Raw genomic sequence first — 14,081 nt, forward strand, 5'->3', positions numbered from 1 at the left:
GTGGTGTATACTCAACATTTGCTAAGAGGGTAGGTCTTAAGTGTTCCCACCACAAAAAAAGGAAAAGAAAATGATAACTATGTGAGGTGAGGGATATATTAGCTTGATTGTGGTGATTATTTCACAATGTATGCATATATCAAGTGTATACCTTAAATATATACAATTTTTAATTGTCAATTATACCTCAATGGATCTGAAAAAATATAATGTTAAATAAAAAAGAAAGCTACAGAGTGACAAATAAGAGTATTTCTGGAGGGACAGAGAAGAATCAGCAGAGGACATACAAATTCTTGGGGTTTGGGGGGCCATTAGCTACTAAGGTCTCTTTTCATCTCAGTCGGATCAATACATTCAATTCACTTCTTCAGCAGATATTTATGAAGCACCCCCTAAATGCCTCATTTGGAGAATAGGCACCTCAAGGTGAATAAGTCACCATCACTGACCTCAAGGAGCTTAGGAGGGGGTCAGGTAAAGAGGGGTGCTAAAATAGGGATCACCACAGGTTGCTGAGGAAGCAGCACGGGGAACCCAACGCTCCTGTGAGTTTGGCAAGCCTGCATGGAGGAGGGGAAAGTTGGAAGGAAGGAAGGAAGGAAGAATTGGTGTGGGCTGGCAGAAGGGTTGGGGACACACTGTCCACGAATGTCCGGTGAGAGAGCACGTGAGTTCCAGGCTGGTGTGAAGTTTCATATGACTAGACCTGGAGAGGGAGTGTGTGGGGCAGGGCGCATGAGGCGGGGCAGGGGGTGGCAAGCTGGGCGCCAGACCTTGGCTGAGACCTAGGAATCCACCAGGAGCCATGTCAGTTTCTGTAATAAAATGACATTGCTAGATGCGAAATCAGAGACGAGGAGGACTAGTGGGAGGAACCCATGATGGGCTAGATTGGTTTGTAGATGTCTTTAATGGTAAATTAAAGCAAAACTTTCTCAAACAGTGAAATTCTGAGTGAAGATCTGTTAGGCAAGATGACTTCCTTATCTATCTCCAGAAAATGAGGACATGGTTTGGAACTTCCAGCCCAGTTGAACTGAAGTGTTTCTGTATAGTTAGCTTAAATAACCAAATGATGAAATCAATCCTCCAAATTGTCAGCAGAGCAGCTGGTCAGAAAGCTCTTGTTAGTCGTTGACCTGATGTTTAATATGATTTCCTAGAACGTGGATAGTCAGACTGAATAAAATGCCACTTCAAAGCCCTTCCACCCCAAGCTCCCTGCGGTGAGAGAGCCCAGGAGAAGGGAGTGGCTGGCACAGAGCACAAGAGCCCTTTCCTCTCTGCCTCCCACACTCCCAGGGAGAAAGTAAAGGAGAGCACACCACAGGCGCGCCTTAGAGAAGGAAGGTGCCAGGACTACGGACAGCTCAGACTCTCCCCTGATCATAATGCAGGGGGTGAAAAGGAAAAGTTTATGACTCAAAAATCCTCCTCTGGTTTTCAAGAATAACTAAGGATTCTTATCGAACCTATTTCCTTTCTGTATAAAAGTGGCTTCAAGCCTGACCTTTCATATGACCTAGATTTATTGCTTATGTCAGCAGAGGTGGGATGGGATATGATGGAGGATTAGGTGGGATAGTTGGGGGAAAATAGAGAATCAATGTAGAGGCTTATTCTTAGAATAAGGAAGCACCATCTATAGTGCTAAAGAGTAAGCTACACCTTGAAAATAAAATGCCATGTATAAGATTGAAAAGGATGCTCTGTCTACCTATCTATCTGTCTGTCTATCTATCTATCTACCTACCTATCTATCTGTCTATCTATCTATCTATCTATCTGTCTGTCTGTCTATGTATGTATGTATGTATGTATCTGCCTGTCATCTCTATCTTCCTACCCATTTATCCTACTCTGCTTACATAGTACTCGCTTCCACTTACTGTGAAAAGCACACATGTAAGAGAGTTAAAATAAAAATAAAGACGTTTACACATCATGTAGTGAAAGAGGGGGGAATAATTGTACTAATAGCCTGAAAAGAATAGTCATGGCAATTGAATATTGAATGTAGCTTAAGCTTCTGGCAGCCAAGGCAAAATAAACAAAGCTCTGTAAGACTTATAAGTTGCTCTTGCTGATGAAAAGAGGTGCACTATTACTATATCAAAAGGGGAAACTAACCCCTAGTACTAAATCCTAAAATTTCATTCTTTTATATTTTCTCTCTTTTATATAAGAGAAAAATTTAGCAAAGTATCCAGTGTCATATACAGCAACTTTGCAGAAGACACAGACATGTTCTTCACATGAGGTTGGTTATACCAGTGTTGGATACCACAGCACCAGCCTCTAATGAAAAGAAATCCAAGACCATGGCCTGCTTCATCCATTGGTCTTCTGAATAACACATTTTTAAGACGCTGCTAAAATGAAACAAAACAACACCACCACCACTGTCCAGTTCGGGACTATTATAGTTCTACAGTTCATCTAGTTAGGATTTTGTATTATGTAGCCCTAGGTTGTAGCTCACTTCTGAGTTAGGATTCTTTCAATTGCAAAAAACAGAAATCTCAACCCAAAGTGCCGTAAGCAAATGAGAGAATCTATTGGCTCATGAAACTGAAAAGTCCATCAATATGCTGGTTTCAAGTTCCACTTGGACCCAGAAGTCCACAGCATCCCTGGGGCTCTGGCTCCTTGGCTGTTTTCCTTGTCTCCATCCTCTTTGCTGTGTTATCTTTTTCCTCCAGCTAGCATCTCTCACAGCAGCAAATGCTTCTATTAGAGTTCCAGGTTTTCTCACACTTCAAAATCCTCAGGCTCTAAAATTCAGAGGAAGAAAACAAAGTTCTTCTCTAAACACTGAAGTGAAGTTTAAACAATTAACATTGGTTTAGCAAACTAATGTCAAAATATAATGTTGAGTGAATTAAGCCAGACACAAAAGAATAGATAATCTTATATGAAATTCTAGAACAGGCAAAATTAATCTATGGTGATAGAAATCAGAACAGGGGTGCCTTTGGGAGAGGGGAATTGATTGTACAGGGACACAAAGGAACTTTCTGGAGTAAGAGAGATGTTCTATATTTTGGTTTGGGCGGTAGTTCTACCAAAGTATGCATTTGTCAAAAATCATTGTATGACACACTTATGATATGTACATTTCACACACTTAAAGAAGAAAGCCCAGGTAGTAAAAGATCATGCCGCCTGATGTGAGGAGGCTTGACTGAAGTGGGCTAACAAGGGAAGCAGGGAGACAGGAGTCTACTGAAGTTGGCTTAGACCAGACTGAGAAGTAGTCGTCAAGTTCCAGATATATTTTGAAGCTGGGGCTGACAAGATTAGCTGATTGACTGACTGTGGATTGTGAGAGGAAGAAGGGAGCAAAGCCTGACTCTTAGGTTTTGGCTCTGCATATCTAGGCAAATAGTGATGCCATTTGCTAAAATGAGGAAGGAATGGTGAAGAAGGAGGTTTGGGTGAGCGTATGGGCAGAGAAATCAAGACTTTGGTTTTGAACATGAATTGCCTGTCAGACATGCACATGGAGCTGCCAGGTTGGCAAATGGATGCAGAGGGCGAGGTCAGGTCCAAATATAAATTTAAAGCCATGGGACTGGATAAGACCTCCTGAGGAGAGAGGATAGACAGGGAAGAGAAGAGGACAGAAGCCTAGGACAGGCTGCTGGCATGTTTCCAGAGGAGCTGAGATTTTGTAGGAGTGAGAGGGGTCTGGGAGCAGTAATGAGGAGAGAGACTATGTAGTGCATAGCATGTAGGGGAAAAATGGCCACCTCTTAAGGGGACCAGAGGGGAGAAGGTGTGCTCAGGGACTCAGCCAAGTTTGTCATCAGCAAAATCCCTTATATCCTAAAACTCTTTTCTAAACAGTTCTTTGATCTTCTTGCTCTAACAAAACCTTAGCTGTCCCCAGAAGACTGAAGCAGTGTTCAGTTAGAAGAAGATAATTAAGGGAACGTTCAAAGAAGTTGAGGAGATAGAGGATTTTGCTGATGACAGAATGTGAGTTCCAAAGGGCTTGGTGGAAAGGTTGGAGGGATTGGGAAGAGGTGGTGATTAGGTCAAATTCTGGGACCGTACAGTGAAATGTGAAGTTAAAGAGATTGGGTAATGGGGGATTACCTAGGAGACTCGGATGGCTGGTGTGTTAGAAGCATGTTGAGACTAGTTCTGATGGTCTTTTAGGGGCAAATGAGTAATTAGTTCTGCCTGGGGCTTCCTCTTGGCACTTCAGCAGTTCATGATGATGAGGCAAGTAGTGCGACCTCAGGAATGGTGGTCTTCCCAGGACCAGAGTTCTGTGGGTCTTCCTTAAATCCCACTGTGACTAACAGCAAGACTGGGGACAGGAAGTCTCACCAGGAACCTGGGCCGTCTTCTGTCGCATTGCTGAACCAACCACTGTGGCTGAGGGATGAGATTACAGACACTGGATGCCTGACGTTCAGGGAAGGCGTGTGTGTGGTTTTTGTGTGTAAGTGTGTGTCAGGGAAGAGTTACCAAGAAACAAGAGAGGATGGTTGCTGAACAGCCAACCCCAGCTCACGTTTGTTAGAGCCCCTCACCTGGCAACCAGCAAAGATAATGCCATTGACAGAGGAAAATGGGAAGAGGTGGGTGGATCCACACAAACATATGTCCATTCTGGAAAAACAACAGGAAGCATTATCTTTAGTGATGAAAAAAGTCATGCAATTTGAGTGGCAGTGTTGTATTCTAATTTGATCAAAGATCAAATTATATTCTATGTTTAAGCACTTATCCACTACAAAGTCCAGAATTCTTAACAATGATTATTATAATTCTTATTATTATAATTCTTACTCAGTCCCAATGTCAATTTTGCTAATAATTGTCCTCAAATATTATTGCCATAAGTACATGGGGTCAATTTGTAAGACACTTCTTTTCTTTTTCACAGGAAGAAATGAAAAGATTGCAGAATCCTTTAAAACAAGTTAATGCAATGATGGAAAATAATGATGGAAAAAATTTACTTGAAAAGTAAGTAAAAAATACTAAAGAAAATTAAGTTATTTGTGAGGTTGAAAAGCTTGCATGAAAAAAACCTACCTGGCAAGGCAAAATGAAAAAGTAAATTGGACAGTTTCTCATGATATCATTGTGGTCAGGACCCAGAGATGGGGCTTACGTGAAATAGAGTTAGATAGATTTATGACTATTGAGCTACGGTACACAAGCTGTACTGATTAACAGTAATATGATGCGTGGAGATGTTTCTGGAGGGGTGTCTGAGGGCTTGAAACCTAACCCTGCCCTGTTTTTGGCCTTTCATCAGTGACATCTATAGCAGGCAATCAGCAATTTGCAAGAAGCACAAGGGTTGGTTGCACTAAAACTAATAGAATGAACATTCAAAATAACACTGCAGAATGGAACAAAACTGAGCTGAAAAAAAAAGCAAGCAAGAAACAGACAAAATTGAACAGAGATAAAAGTAAAGTCTTCCATTTAGGTTTTTTAAAAATTGTACAACTAGAACATGTGAGAGATATATTCTGATTTTAATTTGTGGATAAATGCTTAGAGGTTTTATCTGATGTTAACAAGACATCATGATTTTATACGGCTTCTGAAAACGTTACTGCAATATTAGACTGACTAGTAGGCATGCACTGACAAGACAGAAGAAGAAAAAGTTAATTGTCATTTATTGAGCTTTTACAATGTCCTCTGTATTGCTGAGTGCTCACAGATGTCTCCTCATTGAATTCTGATTATAGCCTGTTGATGTAGGCATCATTATTTCCATTGCAGACAGGGACAGAGGCTCAGAGCTTTCAGCACTTGTCTGAATACACTCAGCTAAGAGTGGTGAGGATGAGAATCAAATCCAGGCTGGGATGTCCCCTGCTCTCCACCGCTGCTCAGTCCCAATGTCAAGCCCATGTGGGTGTCGTGCTTGGCTCCGGGCACCACATCTGAAAGTCACGTTGACATCCCCAAGAGCATCAGAGGAAGTCAATTAAAATTGTGAGGGTTCTGGAACGTGTGAAACTACTACAAAGAGCTGAGGATGTGTTGCTTGGAGAAGAAAAAAATCTCAGAGGGAACATAACAGCCGTCCTTAAACATCTGAAGGAATTGTCCTGTAAAAGAGGGACTGAATTGCTCTTCTTGCCCTAGGAAGATCAATGAGCAGGATTTGTGGAGCAACAGCTCTGTGACCCAGAAAAATGATAACTTTTGTAAAAAGTCAGCCTGTCCAACAGAGTGGACTTCTTTGTTAAGGAGTGAGCTGGTAGACACTGGAAGTGCCCAAGAAGAGTATAAATGACCATCCATCTGAGATGCTGTTGAAAACATTCCTGAAAATGGAAAAGTTTGGATTTGATTCCTCTTTGTGCTTTTTCCTAGCTTTGTGAGTCTGGACAAATTATTTAACCACCCTGAACCCCAGTTTCCCCGTCTTTAAAAATGAAGATAATAATACTGGCTTGACAGTCTAATTGAGAGCATTAGATGAGACCCCTCAGGATGGCATGGTGCCCTCAACGTCTGCTCCTTCCCTTTGCACCTGGGTGGGTGTTGGGATAGGCAGCTTCTCAGGTTCATTCCATCTCCATGAGTCTAAGAATTTGCCACGTGACCACTTGAAGGACAGCTTCAGCCCTTTGATCAAATGAAGTTTCTGGGTTATCTATGGATGTAATTCATCCTTGTTATGTCTGTTCTCATCGATATGAATAAATAAGAATAAAATAGTTCAATTTTCCACCCCGCCACTACCACCATCACTATAGCTATACGTAAACAATAATAACTAGAGTTTTTGGCTGAAACGAGAGGGTTTTTGTTCTATGGAGATGAGCGTTATGGTATTAGATCAGTGGTTCTTCACCCTGGCTCTACTCAGAATCACTCGAGGAGTTTAATGAAAACACTCTAGTGTGAGCCCTACCCCACACAAACTGAATCTGAGTCTCTGGGGGTGAGGTCCTGGAATCAGCACTCCTGAAAGCTTCCTTCTTGTGATTCTAATGAGGAACTGGGGCTGACAACCAGTGGTCAATGAATTTCAGATTCCTTTTGGTTATTTAATAATCGCATGCAGTTGAATTCACTGAGGACATACTTTCTCTGTGATGTTCAGCCCATTTATTTATTAAATTTGGCTATGCTGGTTTTTCATTATTGATTTTAATGTAAGAAGTAAACTCTGGAAGTTTTTTCCTGCTAATTGACCACAACTCTATATTGAATGTCTTGCCAACACCAACATGTATCTTTCCCGGCTCTCTGCCCTCAGGAAGATATGTGAAGATTAACGGCATATGTGTGGGCTCCTGCCTCCCCTCCCCCATTCGTTCCTTATTATCTAGAGGCCTGGGAAACCTGAAAGCTTCTTGAAATGGCCAGTCTGCTTTGTATGCTTGTTTTTCCCAATCATGATTGAGGAATTTCAGGGATGGGAATTAAAGTCTTCCCTCAAAGCCCACAGGCCTGTGGGATGAGCTCCCTTTCATGCTTCTCCAGGACAGAGAGAAAACAAACAGTGGCTCCCAGCCTGAACAACTATACCCCTTTGCCTGGAATTCTGGAGATTTTCCTGGTCTGCTTCAGGGCAGGGCTGTGTCCTTGAAAGCTGTCGAATTTGATTGAAAAATCGGTGTACTCTGAGTGGGCAGATTAGGCATTTCATTATAGCCGTATCTGACTTAGGTGCTGTTGTAAATCATCTCAGCTACTTGAAATGACCCCCAGTTAAGTGAGAGAGGTGTCATAGCAGCTGATGAGTTATCCCCCCTAGGAACATCACGTTTGTTCTGAATGCTCAACAGGGTGTTGTGGGGGACAGTCAGCGTGAAGGGAGGGGAGGCTGCAACTCCATTCTACTTGATACCATGTGCAGGGCCAATCAAGTGCATCTGTACACAAGCACACTCACACACAGGCACACACACTCAGTGAAGCTTGGCATGTGCTCACACACAGAGAAGAGCAATTAGTAAGGCCATGAATTGGTACAAACATGACTTGACAAACAAACACGACTTGATTGTTTTTGGTAATCATTTGTTAACTTAAGTAAGAGCTTAGGCTGACTACTATTTTTTGTAAGTATTGAATCAGGCTGGCTCTCTGGTAGGAAATGTGTGATTGCAAGTCACTACTCTCCTGGGTAATTACTAATCACCCACAGACAGTTACTGACGGAATGAACTAAAGCTATCCCATTTAAACCTTCAGGTATTTGTAGTTTATAGTTTGTTGAGGAAGTATAAATTGTAACCCCAAATTAGCAAATTTTTTCATATTATAAAACATTTTTCTTTTTACAAAAACCTGAGCTTTGTCTTTGGTTGCAATGTATCTCCAGGTCCACACCTCACATATATCTGTGCTGTCCAATCAGCTAATTTGTTATTAAGGAGTTTAGTTTACAAAATCTTAAAGCATCCTTGTTATAAGGCTGTTGTCCCTGCAAGAACATAGAATTGTTACTGCACATAAACACAGGTTCACACAGTAGGGCCAATAACTGAAACATCAGGTGGCAAGGAAAGAGGTTTATTATCAAAAGGCAGTGAGACAAGGAGATAGGAGCTAGAACTCAGAACACCTCCTCGAAGGGAAAAAGGTAGGAGTTTTTATCTGCAGTGTTAGGTAGGGGCGGGAGAGCATGTGCTGGGGCTTTAGGTAGGGGAGGGGGAGCGTGTGACCATGTGAGTTGGCACCTTCCCACCAGCCTGCATTTGGCCTTGAAGACTGAATTTCTTTTCCCTTGACTGTCTGGACTTTTCTGGTTAGTTTTCATCTTCAGCCTGCATTTGGCCTTGTGAAGCTGAATCTTGACGTCTGGACCTTGACTTCCTGCAAAAGACAGCTCACTCATATGCTAAGGAGGGACAGAAAGACCTGGTTAGTCTTGAATAACTGTTGATTATGCTGAGTACGCACAGCCACAGTTAGCAAAGCTTATCTCAAAGTTTCTTAGTCTAGGGAAGACTTTTCAAGCTTTTCATTCTCGGTTTCAGAATTATAAAAATGAAACTTTCAAACTTTCACTGACCCTGAGTTAGGGCCCTCTGTGTTTCCCCTTTAGTAACATCCATCACATTTGTAATTACTTGGTTAACATCCATCTTCTCCTAGACTGTAAGACCATAAGAATAGGGACCACATCTAGTGTTTTCACCCTTGTAGCCCTCATGCTTTACACCATTCCTGGCACATAGAAGACATTCAATAGATCCATAAATGAGTGAATAAGGATGAACTAATAATGGACCCCGAATACCAATGACACAGAACAAACAAGGATGTTTTTTTCCTTGCCCCTCTGCATCCTAGCTGGGCAAACACAAAGCTATCTTGGGCTGATGGCACCACCTAGTGGCCATGTACAAATTTATCTGACCTACCATGTTTTCCCCACCAACTATTCCTTTCTGAAGAGGAGAAAATACGTTTATTATCCCAATGATGCCTCTGGCACAATTTTTTTCTTTTTCTTTACTATTACCAGAATCCTGGTCCTCATTATCTGGCCAATTTGAATACCCTCCTAAATATTTTCCTTCATTCTTCTTGCTCGTTCTCACCGCAAACCATCCTTAAACATCCCATTCATCACATTTTCCTGCTCTAAATGCTTTATGTTTCCCTGTAGCAATGTTTTTCACACTGTAGATCACAATCCATTGATGATTTATTAAGTAAATTTGATGGGTCAACGCTGGCCTTTTAAAGAAATCTGAAATATAATAAAAAATAGAGTACATTACATTCATTTGGGAAATAATGTTTCTTGAAACTTTCAGTTTTAAACACACACACACAGCCCCTTACCACATGCAAGTGTATTGGATTGGGATGTCAAATACTTTACCTATGAAAACCACAATCAGTAGAATTAAGTTTAATAAGTCTGATGTTAAAATCCTCCAAGCAATACTTTGTGGTGGTGAGACTTGAGTTTTAATGTGGTTTCTGCTGAGTTGAACATAATCTCTCTAAGCTTCAGATTTCTCAACCGTACAACTTAATTGATAGAGGCAACTGTGAAAATTAAATAGGATAATACGTGTAAAATGTCTCTGACAGTGTTTTGTACACACTATTTGGTTAGTAACTATTACTCTTCTGCTTTCCAAACTTATTTCCTTTTACTCCTACTTTTATCCTTCGCTTCCACCAAATTGCTCTCTTTATTGTCTAAAAATAACCTGAATTTTTCACCTCTACTCCTTTGTTTTGCTATCTTCCTCATATGTACCAACTTTCACATCTCACCTTACCTAATTCCTTTCCATTCTTCAAAACCCAGCCCAGTGCCACCTTCTCCGTGAAGCCTTCCTTGACCCTTGTAGCACCAGTGATCATCTTATAAGCTCATTAGCAGCAGTGACCGTATGTCTAGAGTTCTCTGTCATTCTCCAGGGTAAAGAGTCATGCTTTGTTCATGTTGAGAGCTCTGACAAAACTTACAGGATGAAAGGGGGAATGGTCCAATGGCAGCGGCACCCCTGGGGATGGATGAGATCTTCTCCACAACTTTCCAGTTGGATGATGCTGTGGGACTTATGACACTCTCCTTATGTTACCTGTTGCCCTGAAATGGTCCAATAGTCTGCTTTCCTCTCACTTGGAGGAAGTGCCTTTCATGCCTTGGATGTGAATGCTGAGCTGAGTGGTAGAAATGAAAGGAACAGCAAAAGTAAAAAGCAAAACAATATCTTCTTTCTATGGTATGGTTATTATTCATCATCCATCAATAGGAACTTTTAGAACTCTGCTAATAAATCAAAATGAACAAATTGAGTATATATCTGCTTTTTCAAATACATACAAATTGGCAGTATTATTGCTATAAATGTTAACTTTCTGACTTGAGCTATACTGAGATATTGTTTCTGTTTGCAGTCACCAACTGGCCATGGATGTGGAAAATAACATTGAAAAATGTCACCTCAATCTACAGCCCTTGGAATCGAAGGTGAAAATGTAAGTTATTTCAAAGTTTACATTAAAGGATTACTTTTACAGTTCTCGTTTTATTAATTCCTGAACTACTCTGGAATTTGAGGTACAAGAATTACACATTATTTATTTCAGATTTATGTGTCACACACTATTTTTCCCTGTTATAAGCGGCAGCAAAGCTGTTTTGGGCACACAGCACCATCTACTGGATAGTATCAGGAATTATTGGACTGTCATCACTTCATTTCTTGGGTTTCCCCTTTCAGACAGAGTACTGTTCAACTTCCAGGATGATTTTCTACTGTCTTTCATCTCAGTAACGTCGTTAATTCCACCTAGGAACAACTTGGTTATTTCCACCTCAGGCCATTCCGTTATCACAGACACACACACACACACACACACCCTTTCAACCCACTTCCTTCTTCCTATTTCCATTCCCCTCGCATCCAAGTATTTTGGAAAAATATCTCTTCTCTTTCTTTCTCACTTCCTATCCTTTTATTTTTTATTCTCTCTTACTAAAGCCAAATGTGAGTCCCCTTGCCCCACTATAAGTGACTATTGCATAAAAATAGTTCTAAAAACATCTTAGTATTAACAAAAATAAAACTAAGATCTAAAACCATTTTTAAGTAGAGAAGGGGCCTGTCATAATCACCTTAGACACAGTTTTAGACTATTCACGCCTGATCTCTGTAATCCTTTCCCATTCTGATTTTCCTTCAGGGGTACATACAAGAATTGCTTGTGAGGGTGTATATAACACACACACACACATTCAGCTTAACACTCTAAGAAGCACATATCTGAGAAATTAACTATGTCTGAGTTTGGCCAGGATCACTGATCATTAGCAAAAAGTCCAAAGAGGAATCTTTTAGAAAAGAAGCCAACCTGAAGAAGGGAGCCTTGAGGTACAACTTTGAAAAGCAATAAGCAACTGCTGGATTTGGACTTCAAACAGAAGTGATGAAGATGCATAATATCCTGCTGGATAAAGCAAATATTAGTACATACTTCTGTAACTCTACCTTGCCTTGGTTATCAGGAAAAAGCTTGCCTTGAGTGAGCGCACAGGACTCCCTCTCAAGGTGAAGTTCAAACATGGCTTCTGAAGCAGTGGGGTCCCCTGCGGGGAGGCTGCGCCTACCTACTAACTGAATAATGAATCTGGCTACGAATCGTTCTTTGTGAGCAGTGTGTCAGCCTCATTGCAAGATGTTAGTTTCCAAACATGCGTTGCCTTATCCTTAGGAATTTTTCTCATTAAGATAACATCCTCTTAAAGGAAAAAGCGCTGGGAAGGGAAGTTGGTTGCGTGAAAAATTGGAGTGTTTAATTTGAATGCTGAAACGAGGTTAGGAAACCTCCCTGGTCTTGTTTGGTTTTCATCACCTCTAATGCGTAGAGGCGGAGGGGTAGGTGCCGGGAGGAGGAGCAGGTAGACAAAGTCTGTGCCTGGGATTCGAGCCGGCCCAGAGAGTGTGGATTCTATGTGCAGCTGGTGTGATGGAGAAGCCTCAGCTCAGTGAGATGCAAATGGAACAGCTTTATCTCTTCTAACTCCAAACCCCATTTCCACTCACTGCAGGGGGATGAGGGAGAGAAAACTGAATCTGGCCCAATAATGGAATTTGAGTCCCATCAGAGAATTTACTCCTGTTCAGTGCCTCTTGTCTAATCTGGTTGTTAAATTTTTAACCGTCGTGACAGGTTGAACATCTCCCCTCACACACATTAGACCTTTCCTGCGGCTGTGCAGCCTGCTCCCCTCCCTTCTCTCTCCTTTTTCTGCTCTCCTGTCTCCCCTCCTTCCTCTGCGCCTCCTTGGTGTCACCTCACCCATCCCTCCTGTGCTCAACACCAGGGCTGCTCTGGTTTCCCTGTGGATGGTGAAAACTTTTGCTCCCAGACAGTTGTTTCCTTTAAAATAACTCTAAGGCCCTCTAAGGAGGGCCGGCTCAGTGGCGTAGTGGTTAAGTTGGCGCGTTCCGCTGTGGCGGCCCAGGCTTTGCAGGTTTGGAACCCTGGGCGCGCACGGACCCACCACTTGTCTAGCCATGCTGTGGCAGCATCCCACACATAAAGTAGAGGAAGATGGACATGGACGTTAGCCGGAGCCAATCTTCCTCATCAAAAAGAGGAAGATTGGCAACAGATGTTAGCTCAAGGCCAGTGTTCCTCACCAAAAAACAAACAAACAAATAAATAAATAAAATAGCTCTAAGGGTTGGGACCCTGTGGGAAGGGTCACTGGGTCTCCCCTGAGCCCCCCACCAATGGTGTAGGCTGTACCCCTCATTGTGGTCCTTGCTCTGCGGGGCTGTCTCCCCCAGGCTGACCTTGGCATCCTCGACAGGGAGGATCTTGGCACACCCCTATCCCCTTTCCCAAGAGACATTCTTTAGGCCTGCAGAGCACTGGGTATGAAAGACTGGGCCTTGTCCCAGGTTCCAGAGTCACTGTCAAACTTCGCAGGCTCTCTCTTAGGGTCTTCTGACTTCTGTTGATGGGAACCAGCCTGAACATCTACCTTCCCCTGGGGGCTAGAGAGAAGTGAGGGCTGTTACACCTTAAAATCTGCTTTCCTCCAAACTCTCCTCTCCCCTCCCTGATGGGGAGGAGAGAGTAGGAGGTTCCAGTGAAGGTGTCTGGACAGTCCAGCCCCCGCAAGCCCTGAGGTGGGATGGACACCGGCAGGCCCATCTCTGGACACAGAGGATAAGGCGGGATGGGGACTGTTGACAGTGAGCACCTCCACCGAATCCCTGCACTAGTGAGAGCCCTGGGGGGTGAGCATGGGGCAGGAAAGGGTCTCAGTTGCTTCCTCACACTCAGAACAACATAAAAAGGAAAGAATTTGATAAGAAAGCCCAAACCTGTATGTGGCAGTGTAAAATGTCAGTGGAAGGACGCAGAGACCTGCAGGAAAGAACGTGTGTCGGGGGTGGATTGAGGAAATATCAGGAAAGGTACATCACCTGGTTCATGAATGCGACCCGTAACAGGTAATGTTGAGTTTTAGACCTGGAGGATCAAAGCACCGCGTCAAAAAGGCGAAAGCGATCAAGATTGCACAGCTATCAGTAAAGAGTCATTTGGGAGGTGAAAGGCAGGTTTGCTGCAGATGAAGCAAAGGCGAGCCTCTC

General features: G+C 42.5%; 1 protein-coding gene across 1 annotated transcript in view; it reads left to right on the plus strand.

Annotated features, from left to right (window-relative positions):
• Nucleotides 1-2,258: 2,258 nt before the first annotated feature.
• The window catches only part of SCHIP1 (schwannomin interacting protein 1), a 581,206-nt gene continuing 569,383 nt past the window's right edge, over nt 2,259-14,081 (plus strand). The window contains exons 1-3 of the mRNA XM_087440124.1: nt 2,259-2,267; nt 4,904-4,986; nt 10,870-10,950. Of these exons, the coding sequence (XP_087296250.1) occupies nt 2,259-2,267; nt 4,904-4,986; nt 10,870-10,950 (173 nt within the window). The remainder of the gene's footprint in view (nt 2,268-4,903; nt 4,987-10,869; nt 10,951-14,081) is intronic.

Source organism: Ceratotherium simum, chromosome 15, assembly GCF_057802395.1.
Source record: "Ceratotherium simum simum isolate JZ-2026a chromosome 15, ASM5780239v1, whole genome shotgun sequence".
NCBI lineage: Eukaryota > Metazoa > Chordata > Mammalia > Perissodactyla > Rhinocerotidae > Ceratotherium > Ceratotherium simum.